General features: G+C 47.1%; 1 protein-coding gene across 1 annotated transcript in view; it reads right to left on the bottom strand.

Moving 5' to 3' along the window:
* LRRN4 (leucine rich repeat neuronal 4) overlaps positions 1–26475 on the bottom strand; it is a 200948-nt gene that overhangs the window by 139250 nt on the left and 35223 nt on the right. Inside the window, exon 2 of the mRNA XM_069234153.1 lies at positions 12716–13418. Coding sequence (XP_069090254.1) covers positions 12716–13391 — 676 coding nt within the window. The 5' untranslated portion in view covers positions 13392–13418. The remainder of the gene's footprint in view (positions 1–12715; positions 13419–26475) is intronic.

Raw genomic sequence — 26475 nt, 5'->3', positions numbered from 1 at the left:
AGATGGCTCATCAGGATATGCAGGCTACACCCCAGCTCCCTTTGTGTCACTGTCTAGTGTGAGGTGCAACCAGCCCAACTGTCAAACCGACCCAGACAGGGAATCCACAAACAGGCAGAGTCACAGAAATGGTATAAGCAAGAAAATGCTCACTTTCTAAAAGTGGCATTTTCAAACACACAATCTTAAAATCAACTTTACTAAAAGATTTATTTTTAAATTGTGAGCTCAGAGACCCCAAACTCCACATTTCCATCCGCTCCCAAAGGGAATCTACACTTTAATCAGATTTAAAGGTAGCCCCCATGTTAACCTATGAGAGGGACAGGCCTTGCAACAGTGAAAAACGAATTTAGCAATATTTCACTGTCAGGACATATAAAACACATTACTATATGTCCTACCTTAACCATACACTGCACCCTGCCCTTGGTGTTACCTAGGGCCTACCTTAGGGGTGTCTTACATGTAAGAAAAGGGAAGGTTTAGGCCTGGCAAGTGGGTACACTTGCCAAGTCGAATTTACAGTTAAAACTGCACACACAGACACTGCAGTGGCAGGTCTGAGACATGATTACAGAGCTACTTATGTGGGTGGCACAACCAGTGCTGCAGGCCCACTAGTAGCATTTGATTTACAGACCCTGGGCACCTCTAGTGCACTGTACTAGGGACTTACTAATAAATCAAATATGCCAATCATGGATAAACCAATCACATACACATTTTGTAAAGGAGCACTTGCACTTTAGCACTGGTTAGCAGTGGTAAAGTGCCCAGAGTAACAAAAACAGTAAAATCAGAGTCCAGCACAAATCAACAACCTGGGAAACAGAGGCAAAAAGTTAAGGGAGACCACGCCAAGGATGAAAAGTCTAACACGTGTCCCCCCAGCAGAAAGTGGGGAGCAACTACCCAACCTCATGGGAGTTCTCATCACTAAGGCGGAAGAACCTGGACAGACCATCAGCATTGGCTTGCTCTGTACCAGGACGGTGTTCCACCGTAAAGTCCATCCCCTGTAGGGAAATGGACCACCTCAACAGTTTTGGATTCTCACCCCTCATCTGCATTAACCATCAGAGGGGCCTGTGGTCGGTCTGAACTCGGAAGTGAGTCCCAAACCAGCAGGGTCTTAGCTTCTTCAGTGCCCAGACCACAGCAAACGCTTCACGTTCTATGGCACTCCACCTACATTCCCTGGGTAGTAACCTCCTGCTAATGAAGGCTACGGGTTGATCTAGGCCCTCTTCATTAAGCTGTGAGAGTACTGCTCCAATACCATGCTCTGAGGCATCTGTTTGCACAACAAATTCCTTGGAGTAGTCAGGTGCCTTCAGCACAGGTGCTGTGCACATGACAGCCTTCAGGGCATCAAAAGCGTTTTGGCAAGCCTCTGTCCAGATCACTTTCCTGGGTTGCTTCTTAGAAGTCAACTCAGTTAAGGGGGTAACAATGGTACCATAACCCTTAACAAACCTCCTGTAATATCCTGTGAGACCTAAAAAGGCTCTCACTTCAGTCTGGGTCTTGGGCGGCTCCCAAGCCAGAATCGTGTCAATCTTAGGCTGTAGGGGTGCCACCTGGCCACTCCCCACCTAGTGTACCAAGTACACCACAGAACCCTGCCCTATTTGGCATTTGCCCGCCTTAATAGTGAGGCCTGCCTTCTGCAGGGCCTCTAACACTCTCCAGAGGTGTTGCAGGTGTTCCTCCCATGTGGAACTAAACACAGCAATGTCATCCAGGTAGGCGGCACTGAACGCGTCCAGTCCTGCCAACACCTGGTTGACCAACCTCTGAAAGGTGGCTGGGGCATTCTTCATCCCAAATGGCATCATTTTAAATTGAAAGTGTCCATCTGGTATAGAGAATGCTGACCTCTCCTTGGCCCCCTCAGTTAAGGCAATCTGCCAGTACCCAGATGTTAAATCAAACGTACTGAGGTACTTGGCAGCTCCTAACCGGTCAATGAGCTCATCAGCTTGGGGGATGGGGTGTGCGTCAGTCTTGCTGACCGCATTGAGTTCCCGGTAGTCCACACAGAACCTGAGTTCTGGGGTGGCACCAGGTGCAGCAGCCTTTGGGACCAATTCCACTGGGCTGGCCCAAGGACTGCTGGAGTGCTCAATAACCCCTAGAGTAAGCATTTTGGATACCTCATCCTTAATGCATGCCCTGACCCTGTCAGTCACCCTGTAAACTTCTGTTTAATAGGTGTACTGTCCCCAGTGTCCACATCATGTGTGCACAATGTGTGACTCCTGGGATCAGGGAAAACAGTGAGGAAAACTGTCCCAACATGTGGCGAAAGTCACCTTGCTGTTCCTCAGTCATGGTGGGGGAGAGGATCACTCCCTCCACTGACCCATCTTTTTCTCCTGCAGACAGGAGTTCAGGAAGAGGCTCACTCTCCTCCTCTACCCCATCATATGTTGCAAGGAGCATGGACAGTTCAGTCCGCTCAAAGTGAGGTTTGAGGCGGTTGACATGCAGGACCCTTAAAGGGTTCCTTGGAGACCGCAAGTCCACCAGGTAGGTGACTTCACTCTTGCGCTCCACCACCTCAACTGGCCCAGTCCACTTATCCTGGAGCGCCCTAGGCTCCACTGGTGCCATCACCCACACTTTTTGTCCAGGTTGAAACTCGACCAGAGTGGCATTCTGGTCATACCACCGTTTCATATCCTCCTGGCTTGCTTCCAGGTTCTCCTGAGCGAGACTCCTGAAGGGGGCAGTTTGGTTTCTCAAAGCCAGCATGTAACTCAAGGGCTCTGACAGGCCCATGATCATGCCTTTTAAGGTGCGGTTGAATCTCTCAACCAGACCATTACTTTGGGGGTGGTAAGGGGTGGTTAACTTGTAGGTTACCCCACACTCCTTCCACAGAGGCTTCAAATACGTGGATATGAAGTTGGTACCCCTATCAGATACCACTTCCTTGGGGAACCCCATGCAGGTAAAACCCCCCATCAATGCACGACCCACCACAGGGGAAGTGACTGATCTGGAAGGAATGGCTCCTGGGTACTGGGTGGCGTGGTCCACCAAGACCAGGATAAACCTGTTGCCCATGGCTGTCGTGGGATCCAGAGGCCCCACAATGTCAATGCCTACCCTCTCAAAGGGAGTACTGACAACAGGCAAAGGGGGGAGGGGAGCTTTACATTTCCTCCCACTCTTGCCACTTGCCTGACAAGTCTGACAAGACCTGCAATGTGCATCTGAGTGCCTGCGCATTAGGGGCCAGTAAAAGTGGGTGACAAGCCTCTCAAAGGTCTTGTCTTGCCCCAAATGTCCAGCTAAAGGCACATCATGAGCCAACCCCGGTAGGAAGGCCCTGAAGCACTGGGGTACTACCAGCACACGGGCTGACCCAGGCTCAGGAACCTTAGGCTCGCTATACAGGAGGTCATCCTCCCAATAAATCAGGTGTGATCCTGGCTCCTTGCCAGCCGCCTGGTCTGCAGCCTGCTGCCGCAAACCTTCCAAAGTAGGGCATGACTTCTGTGCTGCACAGAATGCTTCCCTGGTGGCCCCCCCCTTCCTGCTGCCACTGCGACAGCCCAGGGACCTCCCCCAGTTCAGCCACCTGTTCCCCTGTAGGCTCCGGGGCATCACCCTCAGGCTCCGCCTCCTCCCAGACCGTGGGAACTTCTGGGGCCGGTTTCCCACACCCCCTGCCCTTCCTCTTCTTGGCGGTCCCCGGGGCCACTGTTTCAGGCTCCAGGGGCTCTTGACTACCCTGATTGGCTGCCATTGACCGGGTGGATACGCATACCCACCCAGTCAGACCCAACATCTCCAAGTGAGACCCGTGTTCCACCTCCTTCCAAGGGGAATCCTCCAGGTCATTGCCTAGCAAACAATCAACAGGCATGGCTGGACTCACAGCTACCTTCAAGGAACCTGAGACCCCACCCCATTCAAAGGGAACCTGCGCCACTCTGCACAGGCGCAATGAGTTGTCCACTGCAACTACTTGGTGAAGTACCCGGGGATCAATCTGCTCTTCAGACACCAGCTGACTCCTCACTGTAGTCACACTGGCTCCTCTGCCTCTCAGAGCCTCCACCCTCTGTCCATTAATGGTCACCCACTGCCTGTACTTCTTAGTGTATTCAGGCACTAGGGTTCTCTGGACCATCTCAGTGTCCCCTAGTGAGACAAGGGTCATCTCAGCTGGTTCCCACCCACCTGAAACCAACTCCTCCCCAAGCTCTACACTGGCCAAACCATGGGACGGCGCACCAGTGGGTGCCGGTGTACTTTTGGGGCATTTGGGGTCCCCCCTCACATGACCCACCTGGTCACATGCATAGCACTTACGTGGGGGACCACCTGCCACTGGCTTCCCTATGGAGAACCATGGCTTCTTTTCACTGGGGGGTTGGGAATCCTTACCCTGAGAATCAGTTTGGGGCGCTTTAGAGAACTCTCCCTATTTACCCTTACCCCCCCTTTCTTCTGAGAGGGACCCTGCCCACCCTTGGCGTGGCCTCCCCCATACCTCTTTTGGACCCTGGTGCTCTCCCAGCGGTCCGCTTCCTGCGCAAGCTTCCTGGGGTCAGTCAGCTTGCTGTCAATCAGGTGCTGGCGCAGCTCTGGAAAACATAAACTGTACAAGTGCTCCCAAGCAATCAGATTGTAAGGCCCCTCATACGTAGTTACCTTACTGCCCTTCACCCAACCATCCAGTGACCTGCAATAAGAATCAACACATTCCAACCATGTTTGGGATTCCTCCTTCTTGTAGGACCTAAACTTATCCTTGTACTGCTCAGGGGTAAGACCATACCTTGTAAGCAAGCCATCCTTCATTTTAGAGTAGGTGAGATTCTGAGTATCCCCTAAGGCTGTCAGTGTATCCCTCCCCTCTGCCTCAAAGTGCTTCCACAGAGCCGCCCCCAATGAGCTTCAGGGACCAGATTAATGTGGAGAGCAGACTCATACCCCTTGAACCAGAAGTATATGTCATCCTCCCCCTTATAATCTTTCACAAGGTCTTTAGGAATGTGCACCCTCCTCTCAGGCTGCACTGTAGGGTTGCTGCCACCATCTCTACTGGACTGGCTTCTATGATCCATCTCTTTCAAGCTACGCTCATGAGCCATCTGTATCTTCCTCTCCTCAAGAGCTAGCCTTCTCTGCTCCAATTGGTACTCCCTTTCTGCCTGCCTGTCCCTCAACTCTTCAGGTGTCAGACCCTTGGATGAGACACTGCTACCTGCCCTGGAGACCTTCCCCTTGGACAAAACAGGCCCACCCACAATACCATTGTGTACTGAACACTCTTTCTCCTCCTCCTCATCTTCCTCATCCTCTGTGTGCCCTTCAGTGCTCTTGGCTCTTGGCTGTCACCCAGGCCCTCAGCGCCTTTTGCAGCTCCTCCTTCCTGGATGAGCTCTTAATGGGACAGTCAAAACTCTTACAGAACTGCTTCAACTGAGCCTTGGTATAACCCTCCAATTTCTCAAGGTCAAAGTCAGCTCCAACTGATGCATCTCCAGCTTGGGACATGATGAAGATTCAAAAACATGTGTAAAGTTCCAAAGGCAGAAAAACAAGTTCCCAAAATCAAGGAATCAGTGAAAAAAAATGGAGTAGAATAAAAACAGTCCCAAAGAGAAAAATCTAAAGATCACCAAACAAGTAGTATGTGGCCACGTAGTGGTCTGCACTCAAAACAGTAGTGTACACGTAATTACTGTATGTTAAGTACAAATACAAGTCCAAATCCCAACCGCTGATCACCAATGTTAGAAATGGGGTCTTTGGTTGACAGTCAGGTTACCCCCTGTTCAAGCAAGGACCCTCACTCTAGTCAGAGTAAAAGAGAATCACCCTCAGCTAACCCCTGCTTACCCCCTTGGTAGCTTGGCAGAGCAGTAGGCTTAACTTCAGAGTGCTAGGTGTAAAGTATTTGTACCAACACACACAGTAACTTAATGAAAACACTACAAAATGACACAACACAGGTTTAGAAAAATAGGAAATATTTATCTAAACAAAACAAGACCAAAACGACAAAAATCCACCACACAAAAAGTCAAGTTATCAATTAAAAATCAAAAAGAGTCTTTAAGTAGTTTTAAAAACACACTAGCGCTGCTAGAGTGGAAATGTACCTGGTGCACGTCAAAAATAACCCCGCACAGGCGGGTGTGCGTAAAAAATAACTCTGCACGGCGGGACGCGAGTCGAAAATCCAGCCACACGATGATCCGAAAATCCCGCAGCGTAGGTTGTGATCTCCCAGCCTCCGTCAGCGATGCTGCGCGTCGTGTCTCCTGCTCCGTGCGTCGATTCTTCAGTCACGTTTCCTGTGATCGTCGTTTCTCAGCTGCGGAGCCAACGGCGCGTCATTTTTTCAGCCACAGATCGGATTCGCGTCAATCTTTTCCCCGCACGGCGCTCTATGCGTGGATTTTCTTGTCTTTAGGCTGCCAGCTTCTCCTTTCAGGGTCCCAGGAACTGGATGGGCACCACAGGGCAGAGTAGGAGTCTCTCCAGAGAGAAGTCTTTGCTGTCCCTGAGACTTCAAACAACAGGAGGCAAGCTCTAAATCAAACCCTTGGAGATTTCTTCTCAAGATGGAAGGCACACAAAGTCCAGTCTTTGCCCTCTTACTCTGGCAGAAGCAGCAACTGCAGGATAGCTCCACAAAGCACAGCCACAGGCAGGGCAGCTCTTCTTCCTCAGCTATTCAGCTCTTCTCCAGGCAGAGGTTCCTCTTGGTTCCAGAAGTGTTTCTAAAGTCTGTGGTTTTGGGTGCCCTTCTTATACCCAATTTCTCCTTTGAAGTAGGCCTACTTCAAAGTAAAGTCTCTTTGGAATGTGAAATCCTGCCTTGCCCAGGCCAGGCCCCAGACACTCACCAGGGGGTTGAGACTGCATTGTGTGAGGGCAGGCACAGCCCTTTCAGTTGTGAATGACCACTCCTCCCCTCCCTCCTAACACAGATGGCTCATCAGGATATGCAGGCTACACCCCAGCTCCCTTTGTGTCACTGTCTAGTGTGAGGTGCAACCAGCCCAACTGTCAAACTGACCCAGACAGGGAATCCACAAACAGGCAGAGTCACAGAAATGGTATAAGCAAGAAAATGCTCACTTTCTAAAAGTGGCATTTTCAAACACACAATCTTAAAATCAACTTTACTAAAAGATGTATTTTTAAATTGTGATCTCAGAGACCCCAAACTCCACATGTCCATCCGCTCCCAAAGGGAATCTACACTTTAATCAGGTTTAAAGGTAGCCCCCATGTTAACCTATGAGAGGGACAGGTCTTGCAACAGTGAAAAACGAATTTAGCAATAGTTCACTGTCAGGACATATAAAACACATTACTGTATGTCCTACTTTAACCATACACTGCACCCTGCCCTTGGGGCTACCTAGGGCCTACCTTAGGTGTGTCTTACATGTAAGAAAATGGAAGGTTTAGGCCTGGCAAGTGGGTACACTTGCCAAGTCGAATTTACAGTTAAAACTGCACACACAGACACTGCAGTGGCAGGTCTGAGACATGATTACAGAGCTACTTATGTGGGTGGCACAACCAGTGCTGCAGGCCCACTAGTAGCATTTGATTTACAGGCGGCCCTGCACTGTACTAGGGACTTACTAATAAATCAAATATGGTAATCATGGATAAACCAATCACATACACATTTTGTAAAGGTGCACTTGCACTTTAGCACTGGTTAGCAGTGGTAAAGTGCCCAGAGTAACAAAAACAGTAAAATCAGAGTCCAGCACAAATCAACAACCTGGGGAACAGAGGCAAAAAATTAAGGGAGACCACGCAAAGGATGAAAAGTCTAACACTTACAAAATACAATAGTATTTTGTAAGTTTGTGCCATTTCTGCGTCAAAAAGTGGCGCAAATGCAGTGCTCAAAAAGTATATATATGGGCATAATTGCGCAAATATTTAGGTGCCTCTTAAACATTTTTTCCCACTAACCATTTGAGCTTTATCACAGACCAAAGCTCATGAGTTAAATGAAAATGCCTGTTCCAAGGAGCAATATCCAGGGTCACTGGAATTATGTGTCAGGGGAGGACCACATTATGCAGAGAATTCACTAAGTGATATGATATTATTTTGTCAACTTTGTACTTCATTATTTTGTCACGTTTACATGTTAAGAGTATCTGAGTAACGGTTTCACCTCATTAGTAGCATTTTAAGACCTAAGTGCAATAATAAGCAACTGAGAGGTAACCAGAATAGCCTTCCACTACGCAGCAACTCATGTCTCTCTGTTTTTAATAACTTTGATCTGTTTGAGGTAGGAAGATTTTTTTAATCTGCAATTTATTTAGCAAATTATAGATTATGTGCAAGTGCAGGATATCTTTAATTATGTTGAAAAGTTTGCAACTGCAGAATTGCATATTAACATAAATTGAAATATGCAACGATTTCTGACCTGGAGAATCTCCTATAGTATAGTGGGTAGAAATACGGAATGGGAAAAATTCACATTATATCCACTGTTGTGTATCAATGAAATAAAACTACATTTTTGTACCAAAGAACCAGATTTCCACTCCAATTGGAGAAATAACAGTCTGGAACACCTCAAGGAACCAACCAAAAGGATGGACCAAGGATCACATATAGAAAGGCTGCAGACTTCTCATCATTGGTGTTTGTGAAGGAAGAAATGGCTACCTCAGACCATGTGAAAAGAAAAACACTGCACACTGCATAAGAGGTTACTCAGCGGCAGTAGGCAGAACTTCAAAGTTGAAAAAACAGTACCTAATGAACAACAAAATAGAGTGAAGTCTCCTGCGGCATCACCAGAGGCAGAAAATGAAGAGGGGGTAGCAGGCAGGAAGGGAATAGATAATGGAGACAGTAGGAAGACTAACAATGGCAGGCAAAATCGGAGTGTGTAGTGCTCTTTGTGAAAAATTAAAGTGAGACTTATGAAGGAGAGAAATGGACTCTAGAAGATGCAGGGTCTTATTGCCTACAACCTCTGTCCAAAAAGTGGTGGATCACAATTCCTCATATTAAGAGTGCTACTGGCATCAATGCACTCCTAATACAGCAGACTTTGATAGGTGTCCCTCATCAGCTCGATTCTAAACAAGGCTGTTAAATTTGTGGGGAAGTATTTAAATGAAGGGAACTATAACACACAATGCCACCAGCAGAAAGCATGAGACCAGGTTTGTAAGGTATGACCCTGTGAATTGTAATTCTATGCCTTTGCAGTTGTAAATAAAGTTTACATTGTATTTCAAAATTGAAATTTCCTGTAAATCAACAATCTGAAATCAATAGTCTTGCGTTTGACTACTATCAATCAATCAGGATTTATAGAGCAAGGCTGATCACCTGCAAAGGGTATCCAGGCATTAGGAACAAAGCTGCTAAGGGGTTCAGTTGAACAGTCAGGTCTTGAGTCCTTTCCTGAATTGCAGAAGAGGGGATGAGGTCCAAAGGTTGGAGAAGGAGTGTCCTCCACTGTTGCTTCAGCTGAGGCGTGGGTGGAGGTGTGCGAGGGAGAGGGACATAGAGTGCAGGTGTCAGTAGGGTTGGTGGAAGTTCAGGCAGTGGTTGATGTTTTGTGGTCCTCCATTGTGAAGGGCCTTGGAAGTGTAGATCAGAATCTTGAATTTACATCTTTTTTGAATGGGGAACCAGTGGAATTTTTTGAGGTAGGGGTGGTGTGGGTCTATTTGGGGAGGTTGTGGATGAGTAATGCCGCTGAATTCTGTATGGTCTGTAGTCTCTTCAGGAGGTTCGTGGTGATTCCACAGTCCAGCCTGCTAGTGACAAGGGCTTGAGGGACCGTTCATCTGGTGTTGACAGGGAGCCATTTGAAGATCTTACAGATCCTACGAAGAATGAGGAAGCAGGCAGAAGAGACTGCATTGATCTGATTTTTCATGGTGAGCTTGGAGTCCAGGATGATGCCAAGCTTGCGTGGTCTATCGAAGTGGGTGCAGGTCCTAATGCAGAAGGGCACCAGGAGTCTTTCCATGGGGTAGTGTTGTACCTCAATATTAGCACTTCCATTTTGTGTTGAGCTTTAAGTAGTTGTTTTTCATCCAGCCGACGATGCCTCTCATTCACCTGTGGAAGTTGCCCTCATGGTGGAGGGGGTCTTCTGATAGTGAGAGGATCAGGTGGGTATCATCTGCATAGGATATGATGTTCATTCCATGGGTTCTGAAAATTAGGTTCTGTGGAGAAAGGTGGTAGGCGGATTCCCTGGGGTCTTCGGTGAGGAAGGAGGCAACCCATTTGAGGGTGTCTCCTTGGATTCCGATGAGATGAAGACTGTTAAGTGTGTTGTAGAACACAGTGATGAATGCTGCTGAGAGGTTGAGGAGGATCAGGGTCGCTGTTTCTCCCCTGTGGAGAGGAGGGTTCTAATGTCATCAGTGGCAGCTATCAGGGAGGTTTGTGATGCTGTTTTTGGTGCGGAATCTGGATTCGGAGGGGTCCAGAAGATTGTTGTTCTCCAGGTGTTCTGGGAGTTGGAGGTTGATGGCCTTTTCAAGGACTTTGGTGGGGAAGGGAAGCAGCAAGATGGGACATTAGTTCTTGGGTTTGTTGGGGTCAGCAGAGGGTTTCTTGAGAAGAGGTTTGACTTCTGTGTGTTTCCATACTTCAGGGAAGGTGCCCATGGTTATAGATAAGTTGACAATGGCAGTGATCTTGCTGCTGATCATCTTGCTTCCGAGGTTGAAAATGTGGTGGGGGCAGGGGTTCATGGGTGCTCCTGGGTGGACAGAGTTCATGATGGCTGTGGTGTTTTGTGTGGTGAGCTGGTCCCAGGCGGTGAGCAGGTAGTTAGAGATCGCATTGGAGTTTGCAACTGTGGGAGTGAGTAGGCTGAGGGTGTTGGCTGAGGTGGGTTGGTGTTCTAAGCTTTTGTAGATGGTGGATATATTGTCATGGAAGAAGACCCCCAGGCTGTAACGGTGTTCCTGAGATGTGATGATGTTTTGGTGGCTGAGGTGTTGGCGAAATCTTTGATGATGTTGAAGAGTTCTATGCTGTGGTTAGAGCTGGCTTCAATGGAGTCAGCTAGGGTGCTCCTTTTTATCTCTTTCAGTAGTTGGTGGTATTGGTTAGGGGGACGACTTAAACCTGTCTCTGTCTGTGGGCTCCTTGCTGGTGCGCCATCTCCTTTCTAGTCGCTTGCGTTTCATGTTTCTCAGTTCAGTGGCATACCAGATAGCCTGTTTGGAGGGTCTCTTGAGAATGGTGGGCTTGACTGGGGGCGACTCTGTCGGCGCAATCGGTGAACCAGGCAAAGAAGGACTTGACAGCCTGTTCTAAATTGGTTGCGGTGTCAGGGCGGGAGGTGTTGAGGACGTTGGTCCACTTGCCCTCTGATACTTTGTTCCAACTGCAATGTAAAGTGCTGGGCAGCTTGGTGGCAGTGTAAGGTGATCCTTTAATGGTGAAGTGGATGAGAGCATGGTCTGTCCAAGGGAGCTTGATGGCATGGCTGTACGTGATTCTGACGTTGGCTGTGAAGATAGGGATCAAGCGTGTGTCCTGCATAGAGTGTGGGGTTAGTGACTAGTTGGGTGAGGCCGATGCTGTTTGTGCTTTTGAAGAGGCTGGTGGTGTTGATGCTGTTGAGGGAGTGGAGGTGGAAAATGAGGTCTCTGAGGAACACGCAATGTTTGGAGTCGATGGCGAGTGGGGAAATGATTTTGGCGACTGTGTTGCAGAAACTAGGGCGTGGACCTGGGGGTCTGTAGGTGAGGATGCCTCTGATGATAGTTTTGTCGTTGATTTGGAGTTGGAAATTGAGGTGTTCTATCATCCGGGAGGTGTCATCTATGGCGGTGATGCAGTGGATGGTTTCTTTGTGGATAATAGCGATTCCACCTCTGTGTTTATTGATGTGGTCCCAGTGGGCTATCTTTTAGTCTTCTGGTGTTGCTGAAGCTGCCAGGAGCGGCTGTAGGGTTGAGCCAGGTTTGAGTGAGGAAGATGTCAGGGGTGAGGAAGGCAATGGTGTCCCAGATCTCTGTGGTGTGCTTGCAGAGTAATCATGCATTAAGAAGGAGGCAATGGAGTTGTTCCGAAGCAGTCGTGGTTGGCATGATTGGCGTGGTCATTGTGCAAGCGGTTCTTCTGGTGTTGCAGGATAATAGACAGTGCTGGCAGGTGAAAGATCCTACTGTTGATTGTGGGGAAGAGTGGCAGCATTTGTTATTGCAGAGTCTGGGGTCCAGGGCTCAGAGCTCATTGGCAGTGTATCTGTAAGTAGAAAGAGAGCCATGGGTCCCCACACTGGGCGTGGTCCTGGTGCGGACATACATAGATGGGCTTGTCTTTGGCACACCTGCTGCGCAGCTGTGTTGCACCCTCCATTAAGTATGTGCTGGGAGGAGGGAGGGTCGCTCAGAGGGGTGGGATGGTCTGGTGAGGCAGGAGGAGAAAAAAAGAGCACAAAAAACTGCAGGAAATGAGTAGACAGCAGGGGAAATCAACAGACAGGAAAAAACTGTGGAGAAAGCAAAGTAAAACAGCAGTAAAGTGAGCAAGCAAAATTAAAAGGCAAAGCAGTGTAACAAAGTAACCAAAAAAATAACCAGAGACAGAGAAGCAGCAAGGGGGTAACTAGAATGAAGGACCTCTCAATAATAGTTGAACTGTATTGAAAGTGGTCAAACACTTGTATTATTACTTTTGCAAAATTGTCAACATTTGTAACACTTACTGTTTTCAAGAAAGGTACCACTCAGATCTAGTTCGGTGAGGCTAACCATTTTTTTCATGGTGATGCCATCTGTTGCCTTTATTGCAAATGCTGAGTCTTTAATACCACCTTCGGATTCAACCCCCAAGACAGAACCAGACAAGTCTATGGATCTTAGAGATGGAAAACATGAGAAAGCAAGCGGGCTAATTTTTACCAAGGGGTTTCCGGCCAGTGATAGCCATTGGAGTTCTGGCATGTTGTGGCATGCTGGTACAGATGACAACAGATTATATGCCAAGTCTAGCCTCTGCAGGTTATTAAAGACAGCCCCTGTCCAGTTAAGTTGCATTATATTGTTGTAGCTGAGCACAAGAATCTGCAGCTCAGGGAGGTCTACAATCTTCTGGACCTCTATCACACGTAGCTTATTGTGGCTGAGATCCAAACTTGTGAGTGTCCTGGGAAGGCAAGGGGGGAATTTCAAAAGACCCTTCTGAACCTCAGCCAGCTTGGTCAAGTTTCCATTACTCATTTCAGGGCAGATGGACTCATTTTTGTTCACGTCAGTATCGTTCAACTTGAGCAACGTGAAGATAAGGCCACGTTCATCTTTGCCCAGTAAGTATTCAACATTAGTTGAGGCTGGCACTAGTTTCCAGGCTATCAGCATCCCGGGCAGGAGGATAAAAAACATGTTTTTTTTTCTACTGGATGCAGATCTCTGTTTGGAAGAGGCAGAAAAATGTAATTAAAATGTTGTAGTGAACATTGCTTAAAAAAGAGTAATACAGTTATGCGAGTAGAACCACGTTTGTGACATTTAAGATGAGTACCAATGTTGCCCATGTTTCTTAATTGTGCTGCTATGGTTTAGTTAATGGAGGACAAATATTGAAATACTGTTCTTCATTGTTCATATTGAGCAGCAAAAACAGAACTAATTTCTTACAAAATGATTCTTTTGGAGATGGATGAGGAAGGATTTTGTGAATCAATGTAAAATGATGTGCGACGTTGACTAATGAGGTTGCAGAAAGCTGAATGTATACAAGGAATAAACACCTAGATTTGTACCTATACTGAAATGGGACAGCCCGGCTTTTTTGATTTTGAAAGCCATTGACTGAATACTCAACATAAAATTGTGTATGTTGAGGAAGGAACATTACTCACAAGAAGTGAAGCCTGGCATGGGTCCTGATGCCTCTTCCCCCTCAACAACGACAAGTAGCATATTCATCTGTGCGCATGCAGTAAAGGTAATGCTACTTTAATTTTTTTAGAAGTTATAAACAGACATATTTAACCAGAACTGTTCTCCTTTCAACCTTATTAAATAAGTGAATTTCAATTTCATTACATAAGTGCATTTCGTGAAGAAGGTCAATATAGATTGTATCATGGTGGTAAAATTCAAGCTGCTGGTACATTAGTACACTTTTTCAAAAACTGGGCCATATTTATTTTCACTGACATGCATGTGTATGTGTGTGTGTGTGTGCGTGCGTGCACGAGTGTGTGTGTGCATGCAGGCGCACACACAGTTGTTTTGAGAACAAACCTCTCCAACAAGGGCTGTACAAATGTTTTTGGTGCTGGGCGGTTTTGCGTAAGGACACATTCTAGCTGCTCAAAATAGGAGACAGCTTACCTAAAAACAATATAAAATAATAAATGTGTACATAGCAATTGACACCCCATTTATAAAACATTATTACTGTTTTTTATCAATACAAAAACAATAGATACTACCTCAAATATGCTTAAGGATTCCAGTACTTGAATAAAATAGTTATTCTCATTAATATAAAGCAGAAACAAAATAACTGTGGTGCTTGGTAGATCTGAGTTGGTACAACAATGCATTGGCAATACGCCAGACTAGGTGAGTGGAAACCTCAGCAATAATATAAAGGAAATAAACCATTCACAAAGTTGCAATAGAGCCACAAGGGGACCCTACTGTTTTCCACAACATGTTGAGCCAGAGGAGACCCTGAAGAGTATTGCCAAAAACACACACACACACAAACACACACACACACATATTCCTTTTATAACTCTAATGCACGGGATATGCATTCCTGTTAAATAGTGGTGTCCTTGAAGTGTTAAGGAACAGAAGCTTCACGTAGGTTATTGATTCTAAATGATCTAACAAAAAGAGTTGTCTCTTTTACCAAACACGAGGCAACACATATCTACGTCCCTTTGAAGAAGCCATTGTGGTCTGGTTCCTGGCAATGGATATAAAACATGTAAACTGATCTCCAAGGCCCATCACCCAACATCAGTACCTCATGCTTCGTGATACAGATTTGTTTATATTTAAAGGTAAGATGCAAAAGCCTAATAGTTTGAAGTCAAACAAGCTGAAATATGCATATTTAAATACTTAATATTAGGGCTGAATGTGAAATGTAAATGAGGTTGTAAAGGTAATTTTACACAAAAAGCTACCATTTTAATGCCTACCAGGATTCCATAAAGACGTTCCTGGTACACAGAGATGCATTTACGAGAACAGATTTGTCAACCATGAGTGCAGACAAAACCACACTCAGGAATCTCAGCCAGTGGGGTGGAGGGATGGGGGAGGAAGGTGAGGGGGGATTGGTGAAGTGGTGGGTGGAGTGGGATGGTTGTCATTGCCAGGAAGTTTCAGAGCATCCACAAACATGGACATGTGGCCATTCTCAAATTCCAGTTTCATATCACACAAGAGGATGTATTAATAGCCCTTCCAGATTGGAATGGAATACGGATAACCACAGATTTAGTGAGGGTACAGTGGAAGAGTGTTTGCCATGGAAAAATATTTTCCCTGGAGAAAAAAAAAGAAAAAGTGTGCTTATCCACAGGGGGGGGGGCTCCATTTCCCCTCAAAGCATTTCTCCACTAAGGAGAGAGCAGGAACCCTTAGGAATAGTGACATGGCATTCCTAGAACTACACCTAGTAACCAGCACCAGGTTGTGAAACGCAACGAATACTAGATTTGGACCTACATGCAGACAAAAACCTATATTTGTAGATTTACTACATTTTCATTAATTTGGCCCAATATTTTCAAAATACATACACAGGACTATTTTTATAATAACCTCATCTACTTACATCACTGCTGTAATTCTGACAAGCATCAGAAATGCTGGAGGAAGGATATAATTTAGTGTGTATAGACGTTTCCTGCTATAGTTAAGGAAAGAAATGATAAAGATGAGACAAACACAACAAAGAAGCAAAGACCTCCTCCATACACAGCAATACCGGGGGGGTAAAGTGACAATAGCAGAGTAGCAGATTAGGATGCTGGCAGAGATGGTGTTACAGTTGTCCCATGAACAGCATCATTTATTGATCCTGAATAATGAGTTGGCAGTGAGTAATTCACAATGCTGGTGCCTGAGGGGGAAGGAAGATTGCTTAATCGGAGCAGTTCTATAGGTAGATCAAAATGCCTCATTTGTTGTGGCAAAGTCAGTGGCCATCCTGTTTCAATTTTTGACTAATACAGGAGCTACTTGTTATACACTTAATTCTGTGGAAGTCCCAAACCTTCCCCTTTCTGGAACAGAAACCCAAGTAGTATGGATCAGTAATAAACAAATTGTTAATCAGGTTACAGCAGATGTTCCAGGTGCAATCGGTCAGCTGGAGAACAAGCACCAATTGATTCTGTGTTATTCATGTTCTGTGAACCCATTGGGAAGGGATTTGTTTTGCAAAACCTATTGTGTGATTTATTGCACACTGGCTGGTATTGTAATTGAAACACAAGATGAGGATTCAATGTTAAAGATAAGCTCACCAGATTCAAGAGTTGGTTGATTTATTCTCAGTTTTAACAAATGAAGATCTGCATTTAAGACATACAGTACAAAGATAAGGTATGGGTTTTTACTGGAAGGAAGATTGGATTGATGAAAAGAGCATAGGCAGTTAAAATAATAGGAACCCAGATGCAATATTTCCTAAAACTGTACAATTTATACTTACAAAGGAGGCAGAAGAAGGATTTAAACCAGTGATTGAAAAGATGATTGAGCAGGAAATCCTCAGAGAGGTACTTGATAGTACTTGTAAGTCTCTTATGATGGGAATCAAAAAGATGAATGGCAAGTGGAGAGCCCTACAAGCTCTCCAAAAAGTTTAATATGATTGGTGCTCTATGTTGTCCAGTGGTACCGAATCCACAAGTGAATTTGTTTCAAATTCCATCAGATAAAGAATGGTGTACACTTATCAGCTTAGGCAAGGCATTATTTTTATTTCCTTTGCATGACAAATCATACTTCCTTTTTGCATTTTAATTTTTGAATAGGAGATCTTGGTCTCATGTGGTGTAGAATTCCACAAGCATGTACAGAAAGTCCTTCACTTTTAGCCAAATCCTGAAGAAAGATCCAGAGGGCTTGATGGTACCATGCAATTCAATCTTAGTTTATTATATTGTGACCTACTGGTTGCATCTAAAACCAAAGAGGACCTAAATCTTGATACCATTGCTTTGCTAAATCATATAGCTGAATGTTTGGACATGGAATTGTTGGGTACTATTTTCAGTTGATTTCAAGCTTTTCCGCAATTGTACATCCTTCAGTAAGGTTGACATGTAGATATGAGACCATTTGACAATGAATGCTCTGATGCATTTGAGAAATTGAAAGAGAGTTTGTGTCATGCACTCACACTTGAATGCCTGATTGAAGTCTGACGTTTTGTCTGTTTTGCCATGGGAGATGCGGATGTGCATTTTAGATTCATACACAGAAATATGGAGGCCTAATGTGCCCAGTCACTTACCTGTCAGCTAGATTTGATCCAGTAGCTGTAAGTCTTCCGGGTTATTTGAAATCAGTCGCAGCTGTTTGCATTGCCATTGAACATTGTGAAGCAATTGTGATGGGCCATTCTTTAATTGTGAATGTCCCCCATTAAGTAGACATTCTTATGAACAAGAAAAGGACACAGCTTCTAACCAAAAACATACTGACTTGTTATGGGCAAGCCATACTTGTAATAGAGAAAATCTCTTTTAGGAGGTGTAATAGCTAAAATCCAGCGACTCTGCTTCCTATTTCAGACAGATGATGTGAATACAGGGAAGATGATGAGATTGATGATGAACCAGACCACAATTATATTGAAGTTACTGAATTATGTACAAAACCAAGACCAGGCATTAAAGCGACACCTTTGAAAATGGCTGTTCTGATATTGTTTGTTAATGGTTCTTTTTAAGGGACCAATATGAGGCTTTGAGGGGTGCCTGTGCATTATTTTCCATTTCTGAAACTTTAGAAGTATCTTTTCTGTCAAATGTAACTTTAGCAGAAGTAGCAGAAGCGTTTGCATTGACAAAACTTGCTGTTTGTCAGAGAAGTCTGATGTGATAATCTATACAGATAGACAGTATGGTTTTGGAGTTGTGCTGATCAGATGGCAAAATATTCAGCAATGCAGGAGGAAATAGTTTTATAAGTGGAAGAAAATGATAAATTGAGAATTAATGCAGTACTAAATGCAGGAAACAGAAATTGTTTCTTTAATAGTTAAATACAGATTTCTTTGAGTGCATTGAGAGATGTATAGGATGATTCCCCAGAAGAAGAGAGAAGGCAATAGGTGAGATTAGGCTAAAAGAGGAATTATCAGGATTTGTATGTAAATGCTGAGAACAAATATGTGTTACTAGATTCCATGTTGTATACAATGTGCAAATTTGGCTTAAGAGGTCTCATGCAGGGAGACATAACCTAATGCAAATATTGAAAAAATACTTGTGAAATACAGGATTACAAAATTTCAAAATGTTGCTGAGGATGTTTGCATGTCCTTTGAATAATCAAGGGAAAAAGACTCTTACTGACAAGAACCATATTGATAAATCTAAGGCCCCTTTACAAGACTACAAGCAGATTTTATGATGAATTGTAATGGTTGAAAGTAAATCTTGGTAATTACCTGCTTGTTTTCTTAATGGGTTGAAGTCTATTCCACCAGGAGATCAGACTACATAAGAGTTGCGAAATTGTTGTCGAGAGAGTTGACATCACGTTTTGGCTTTCCTTCTTCTATTGAGACAGATCACGGAACTCTAGAAATGAGGTATTGTAAATAATTTTCATAGCGTTTGAAATCAATCAATTTATTTGAAAAGCATGACTTATCACCCGGGGAGGGTATCTAGGCACTGGGGGAGCCTTTTGTGCACCAGTGGATACTCCTGAAACAGCCAAGTCTTGAGCTTTTTCCTGTAAGTCAAGGAGCATGTACGATGTGCGCAGGCGGGGGGAGGAAGGTCGTCCCAGGACTTAGCAGCAAGGTAGGAGAAGGAAGATTCTTGGGACCTGCACGAGGGCAAGGGTTGTGAAGCTAAGCACCCTGGTAGGCTGGTGGAAGGAGAGTCTGTGGTTGATAAGCTTGGGTTTGAGGTTGTGGAGGGCTTTGTATGCGACTGTGAGAACGTTGAATTTGCACCCCGTGCACCCGCAGCCACAGTGTAGCTCTCTGAGGTGGGGGGTGATGTGGGCCCTTCAGGGGATGTGTAGGCTGCGTTCTGAATGGTCTGGAGGCAGTGGTGGAGCTGTATTGGGAGTCCAACATACAGGGCGTTTCCATAGTCTAGTGTGCTGGTGATGATGGCCTGGATGACCGTCTTTCTTGTTTCGATGGGGATCCATTTGAAGATCGAACGTAGCATGTGGAGGTTATGGAAGCTGGAGAAGGCCACTGTGTTTATCTGCTGTTTGAAGGTAAGTTTGCTGTCAATGATGATGATGATGCCAAGGTTGCATGTATGGTCAGTAGGGGTCAGAGGTTGTCCGAGCATGGATGGCCCCCCGGGGGAGCCGTTGCCTCCAAAGACGATCACCTCCATTTTGTCGGTGTTCAGTTTCAGGCAGTTGGATCTCATCCATTCGGCAATGTGTATCATGGTGTAGCTGAAGTTGTCTCTGGGGTTGCTGTGGTCTTCGGAGAGGGAGAGTATTATTTGCATGTTGAGTCCATAGTGGATGAGTGGATGAGCTTAACTAACAGCATCAAGTAGACAATGAAGAGAGTGGGGCCAAGAGGGGATCCCTGAAGGATGCCGCTAATGATGTTCTTCGGTTCTGACGTGAAAGGTGGGAGGCAGACCCTCTGGGTGCAGCATGATCCATTTGAGGGTGTTGTTTCAGATCCTGATGTGGTGGAGTCTGGAGGTGAGGGCGAAAAGGGAGATGGTATTAAATGCAACAGAGGTCTAGGAGGATCAGGACCAATTTCTCTCCGTGGTCCAGGAGGGTCCTGATGTTATCAGTTGCAGTGATGAAGGTGTTCTCTGTGGTTGGAGCGGAAACCCCATTGGGAGGAGTCTAGCAGGTTGTCTCTTTCAAGGTGTTTAGAGAGTTGCTTGTTGATGGCTTTTTCAAGGAGCTTGGCTAGCAAGAAAAGCAGAAAGATGGGGCAATAATTTTTGAGGTCGCTGGGATTGGTTGAAAGTTTTTTCAGGAGCGGTTTGACCTCTGCTTGTTTCCATGCCTCTGGGTTGGTGGCAGTCTTGTTGGAGGTGTTCCAAATGTGAGTGACGAAGCTGCTGATCTCCTTCTGACCAAGGTTGAAGATGTAGTGTGGACAGGAGTGGATTGAGGTCAAGGAGGGCGGCTGTTTCCAGTATGGATTGTGTCATCCAGTCTGTGATGAGGTGACCGGGGGAATTCTCAGACGCAGTCAGAAAGTGATATACGTTGGTGGGCTGCAGAGGGCAGTTTTTGTAGATGGCTGTGATCTTGTCGTGAAAATAGTCAGCAAGAGAGTTGCAGAGGGTCTTGGAAGGTTGGATCGGGTTTTCTGTGGCTGCTGGGTGGGAGAACTCTTTGACGATCTTGAAGAGTTCCGTTAGGAGGGTGGTGCTTTCCTCAATGCAACTGAGCAGGGCGGCCTTCTTTGCTTTGCTGAGGCCATGATGGTACTTATTCAGAGCATCTTTGAAGGTGGTGCAGTCCACGTAGTCCCTCGTGCAAAACCACCATCTTTCTAACCGTTTGCCTTCTCTCTTGAGTGTGCATAGTTTAGGGGTAAACCACCTGGCTGGCTTACTGGATCTTCTGGAGGCATAGCTCCTTGCCAGGGTGACTTTGTTGGCACTGTTGATAATCCATTCAGAAAGGCTGCTGCCACCTCATTTGAGGTTGCTAAAGATGCTAGGTTTATTGGACTGGAGGGTGGTGGTCTTTTGTGCCTCTGTGACCTTCCCCCATCTACAGAGGGGGGAAGGCGGAGGTGTGGTGGACAGTTCCGGTCTGCTGGATATGGTGAAATGTACCAGGTGGTGGTCAGTCCAAGTAAACTCCTTTGTGTGGGTAAACTTGATTTTCTCAGTGGCTGTGAAGATGGAGTCTAGGGTGTGTCCCAGGGTGTGAGTGGACCTGGTAACTGATTGTTTGAGTCCAATATTGATAAGGTTGTCTAGAAGACTGGTTGGTGTTGTAGAAAGTGTGGTCATCCAGGAGGAAGTTTAAATCTCCTAGGAATATGTGGTCTGTTAAAGTTGTTGGATAAAGGGGTGATGAGGTCAGCAATGGCTCTGCACAACATGGTTTGCAGGCCAGGTGGTGTGTGAGGACTCCTTTTATGGTTCTTCTGGCGTCGGTTTGGATTCTGAAGTCTAGCTGTTTCATGAGGTGGGACTCCTCTTCGAAGGTGGTGCATGGGATGTTGTCCTTGTGCATGATGGTGATGCCTCCTCCCAGCTGGTTGTGGTGGTCCTTGCGGATCGGTTTGTATCCTTTCAGAGTGGCACAGGTGATGTTCAGTGCCGAGCCAGGTCTGAGTGATGAACATCAGGTCCGGCAGGAGCGTGGCTATGGCGTCTTAGATTTCCATGGCGTGTTTGCAGAGTGAGTGAGCGTTGATCAGCATGCGTTGGAGATGCTTTGTGGGCTTGGAGGGAGGCTGTGCTGATGCAGTGTTGGTCTCGGTGTTGCAGGCGAAGAGGCAGTGGTGGCAGGTGAAAGGTCTCACCGTGGTCTGGGGGAAGGAGATGTAGCAGTTGTTGTCCCAGTTGCTGTCTTGGTTCCTGGGGGCCAAGGCCTGGAGTTCGGCAGCAGGGTATCAGCGGGTGGAGGGAGATCCAGGGATCCTGGCACTGGGCAGGGTCCAGGCATGGATGGGCACAGACAGGCTTGCCTTTTGCTTGCTTTTAGCGTGCCAGTGGCAAGGTCACACATCGACTGCCATTAAGTAGGTCCTGGAGTGGGAGGGGTTCAGGGGAGATAAGGGGGAGGCAGGCAGAGGTACCGAGAAGCAGGAAATACAGCGGGATGCGGCCAACCAGAATTTCCATTGTAGTTATCAACCACAACCTTCAGGGATTGTGGAGTTGGCCATTTGCACTTTCAAGAATCAACTGGTGAAAGTTTGTGCTTCAGCTGATTTAAAGTGGCCTGATGTCCTTCCTCTTGTTTTGATGAGTATGAGATGTTCTCCTGACAGAAAAACTGGGTTATCGCCCCATGAAATTACTTCCCCCATGAGATTATCATGGAAAGAGGAGACATGAGACTTGCATTTGGTCCTTTAGCTACACTAGGGTCAATAACGTATGGCAATGGCTGATATGGTGAAATCTGTCCCTTTCCAGGTAAATGTAGCAACAAAAGAAACAAGAACAACTTGTCATGATCTCAACCCAGGAGAGTGTGGATTGCCCAGACGAGTGTTGGAGAGATCCTTTTCAAGTGATATTGATGAGGAATACTGAGGTGAAAGTGCTAGTGTACAGCAGTGGATCCATGCTGCTCATACAAAGAGAGTGAAAGTGGCAGAAACAGTGAAAGAATCAACTGAAGAAAGAGACAAATCCACAAGCAAAGTGGTTAAATGCAAGCTCAAGTTTGCAGTGTGGATCCAAATGGGGAATTAAACTTTAGAAAATTTTAAACTAGTGAAGACAACGGACAAAAGCAAAATTAAATGGTGAAGTTCCAGGTTAGTGAAAGCTCTGACAAAGAACTTGAATTTTCTGAAGTCCAATTCAAAACAAGGATCAGCGTGAAGAGCAATTACAGTGAAAATGACAAAGGCATGAGTGGCAGCAAGGTCAAGAAGTCTGTGATCAAAACAATGAAAAGTTGCAATTGATAATTGAAAATCAAACCTACTTTGAAAAAGACTGAAGCTAAACTGAGAACAGCTGAAGAAGATATTCCAGGGAAAAGTTATTGCAAAAGAAAACGCTGTGCCCCAGAAAAGAAACCTAAGAGACATATAGGCCCTCATTACAACCCTGGGGGTCGGTGATAAAGTGGCGGTAATACCGCCAACAGGCCGGCGGTAACTACAGCCAAATTATGACCATGGAGGTTAGAACTCCAAAAGACAGCCAATGTACCACACCGACCGCCAGGGCGGCAACAACAGACACCACGGCGGTAGCCGCCTATAGCTAGGTGGAAGTCAAAGTTCCACCCACCATATTATGACCAGACAATCCGCCACCTTTTGCGGGGCAGTACCAACGACATCAAAAGCCTGGCGGAAACAGAGCTCAGAAGTGAAAGAACTCACCATTGGAGACACAGGAAAGAACCACGCCGCCATGGAACCAGAACTGCATGTATTTCCAATGATATTCTACGTTCTGCTCCACCACGAACACCAATGCCGGCGAAGACGAAGACTGTGAGTACAGCCGCCTAGCGCACAAGGGAGGGGGGGAGGAAAACGAGAGTGACACACACGCACAACACACACCCCATACACACACACCATACACACAACCAGATTCACAAGAAAGCAAGTTAATCCACATAATTGGCTGAATAATGCAAGGATAACACGAATGAACTAAAGTCAATGTAATGAGATAAACACAGTATAAAAAACTTTTTGCCAGTGTTACAGATATCTATAAATGTACAGAAAAAGGGACATTGCCCAGTCCTCCGTTCTCGTTGGCCACATGGCAAAGTCAAAGGCCCCACTTATCACCTGCATCAATACGGAGAGAACACTGCAGGGGTATCAGTTGGCAAATAGGCAGGCCCCTCCGGGGCAGAGGGGGCACCTCAGCCGGGAGCGGAAACAAGACTCTTGGTTCTGGAGGAGGCAACATGCCCTGTGCTTGGTCCTGGGAAGTGCAAGGCCACAGTCTCTGGAATGGGTGTCTTGCCCACTGGCTCTGGAGGGGGCAACATGCCCAGTGCTTGGTCCTGGGGAGTGCAAGGCCACAGTCTCTCGAGTGGGTGTCTTCCCCACTGGTTCTGGAGGGGACAACATTCCCATTGCTCTTGATCCTGGGGAGTGCAAGGCCACAGACTCTCGAGTGGGTGTCTTTCCCACTGGTTCTAGAGGGGGCAACATGTCCATTGCTCTTGGTCCTGGGGAGTGCAAGGCCACAGTCTCTGGAGTGGGTGTCTTGCCCACTGGTTCTGGAGGGGGCAGCATGTCCATTGCTCTTGGTCCTGGGGAGTGCAAGGCCACAGTCTCTCGAGTAGGTGTCTTCCCCACTGGTTCTTGAGTGGACAGACCGCACATCAGCCGATTGAGGCAGGCTCAGATTGTGTCTACTGGCAGTGACGGCTGAACTGTGGGGGTGCTGATGGTGGTGGTGGGAGGCCCCTGCACAGCCCCAGCACCCTAGGATGACTGCACTGTGGTGGTGCTGGTGGGAGGCTCCTGCACAGCCCCTGCCCCCTCCGATGGCTGCACACCCATGATTGGTGGTGGGGGCTCCGTAACAGCTGCTGGTGCAGGCTCCTTGCCCTTCTTGCTTGCTGGTGCATGCTCCTTGCCCTTCTTGCCTGCTGGTGCAGGCTCCTTGCCCTTCTTACCTGCTGGTGCTGGCTTCTTGCCCTTCTGGCTGGTGGTGCTGGCTCCTTGCCTGTCTGGCTGGCGAGTGCAGGCTCCTTGCCCTCCTTGCCTGCTGGTGCAGGCTCCTTCCCCTTTCGGGTGGCAGGTGCAGGCTCCTTCCCCTTCTTGCCTGCTGTTGTAGGCTCCTTGCCCTTCTTGCCTGCTAGTGCAGGCTCCTTCCCCTTTCAGATGGTAGATGCAGGCTCCTTCCCCTTTAGGCTGGCTGGTGCAGGCTCCTTCCCCTTCCCCTTCCCCTTCAGTATATGCAGCCTGGAATCCTTTCCACCACAAGTAGGTGGGGATGGAAGTGGGCCCATGAACTGTGTGGCTGAGGTGCTTGGCTGGGTTCTTCCTACCGTGGCCATACGTTCAGGATGGGAGGGGGAGGGGTAGAGAAGAGGTCAGTGGTGGAAAGGAAAAGTTTCTTAGGGACATTGGGGCAGGAAGAGGGAGAAGGAATGGGAGTGGAGGATGAGGGAGTGGTTGTTGGAGGTGTCTGTCTGCTGGATTTGGGAGCAGGTGCATGGGCTGTATGCTGTGGTGAGGTGGATGGCTGTTGGGTGTCTGAGTGCTTGCGTTTGTGAACTTTAGGGGGGACAGACACAGTGGGAGAGGACACAGGGGACATGTGCATGGAAGTTGTGGAGGTGTCTGATAGTGAGGTGTGTGCCCTGCTTGGTGTTGCGATGATACAGGTAGTTGATGATGATGTAGTGCAAGCAGGTGTGAGTGTGGATGTAACTGGGTGGGAGGTGGAGGAGGAGGAAGAGGGGGAGACAGTGGAAATAGTGGATGTTGTTGTGTCTGCAACTAGGTAGTGTTTGTATGGGTACCTGTGGGATGAAGTGCGGTGCTTGTGTTTGCCTGTGAAACTCTTGGGTGTTGTTCTGTGTGCATGCTCATCTGGCTGTGTGCTTGGAATTGGTTAGGGTTGAGGAGAATAGGACTGGGAAGTAGTAGTTGGAGGGGGGTGGTAGAAACAGGGACAATGGCTGCCATCAGAGAGGAGGCCAGAGCCTGGTTCGATCTCTTTTGGGCCGCCAATCAAGTGTGAATGCCCTCCTGGAATGCATTAGATTGTTGCATCTGGGCTGCCAGCCCCTGGATGGCATTCACAATAGTTGACTGCCACACAAAGATGGATCTCGGGAGGTCAATAGCCTCCTCACTCATGGCAGCAGGGCTCACTGGGGCAGGGCCTGAGGTAGCTGGGGCGAAGGAGATGCCCTCCTTCCTGGGTATGTGGGCACAGGCAACTCGCTGAGGGGCTGCTTGGAGGGCGATGCTGGTATGGGGGGTGGCGGCTGTAGCTGGGGTGGTCACAGAAGTGTCCCCCACCACCAGGGAGCTTCCATCGGAGGAGGCATCTGTGTCTGAATTGTCTCCTGCAGTCTACGCCTTGTTGCTTCCCTCGCCCCCGTCCCACTGGTGCCCTCAGCGTCTGTGGACTCTGCCTCCTGGGTCCTGTGGGTTGCAGCTCCCTCTGTCGCCAGTGCCTCTGCTTCTCTGCCAGATGATGCTAATGCACATAAGGACAGGAAGGCAAAACAAGAAAGGGGGAGAGAGAGACAAAGGATACACTGGGTCAATGGCTGCACCAACACCACCGTTGGTGTACACAGCACCCTCACACATAGGGGACAGGCCTATGCACTACGCATTGCATCACCATCGATATTGCTAGCAAACAAGGCATAAGGAGGGGCACACACCGCCAACTGCAACACACCTGGGACCCACGCAGCCCTGACCAGTAGTGGATGCATACAAGTGGGTAGGCAGGATTATCCCTTCAGAACTCTATTCACCAGAGGACCTATGCTGCTATGTCAGGCCTGGCCTAGGAGCACCCACTAACACACATCCACCACCCGGATACCACCCCACCAGCCGTAAGTTGTAATAATAGCCACTGTACTCACTCCCTTGTGGCTGCTGTGA

This window comes from Pleurodeles waltl, chromosome 5 (assembly GCF_031143425.1).
Source record: "Pleurodeles waltl isolate 20211129_DDA chromosome 5, aPleWal1.hap1.20221129, whole genome shotgun sequence".
Taxonomy (NCBI): Eukaryota; Metazoa; Chordata; class Amphibia; order Caudata; family Salamandridae; genus Pleurodeles; species Pleurodeles waltl.
Note: the sequence above shows the minus strand (reverse complement) of the source record. Positions and strands in the feature narration are given on the sequence as shown.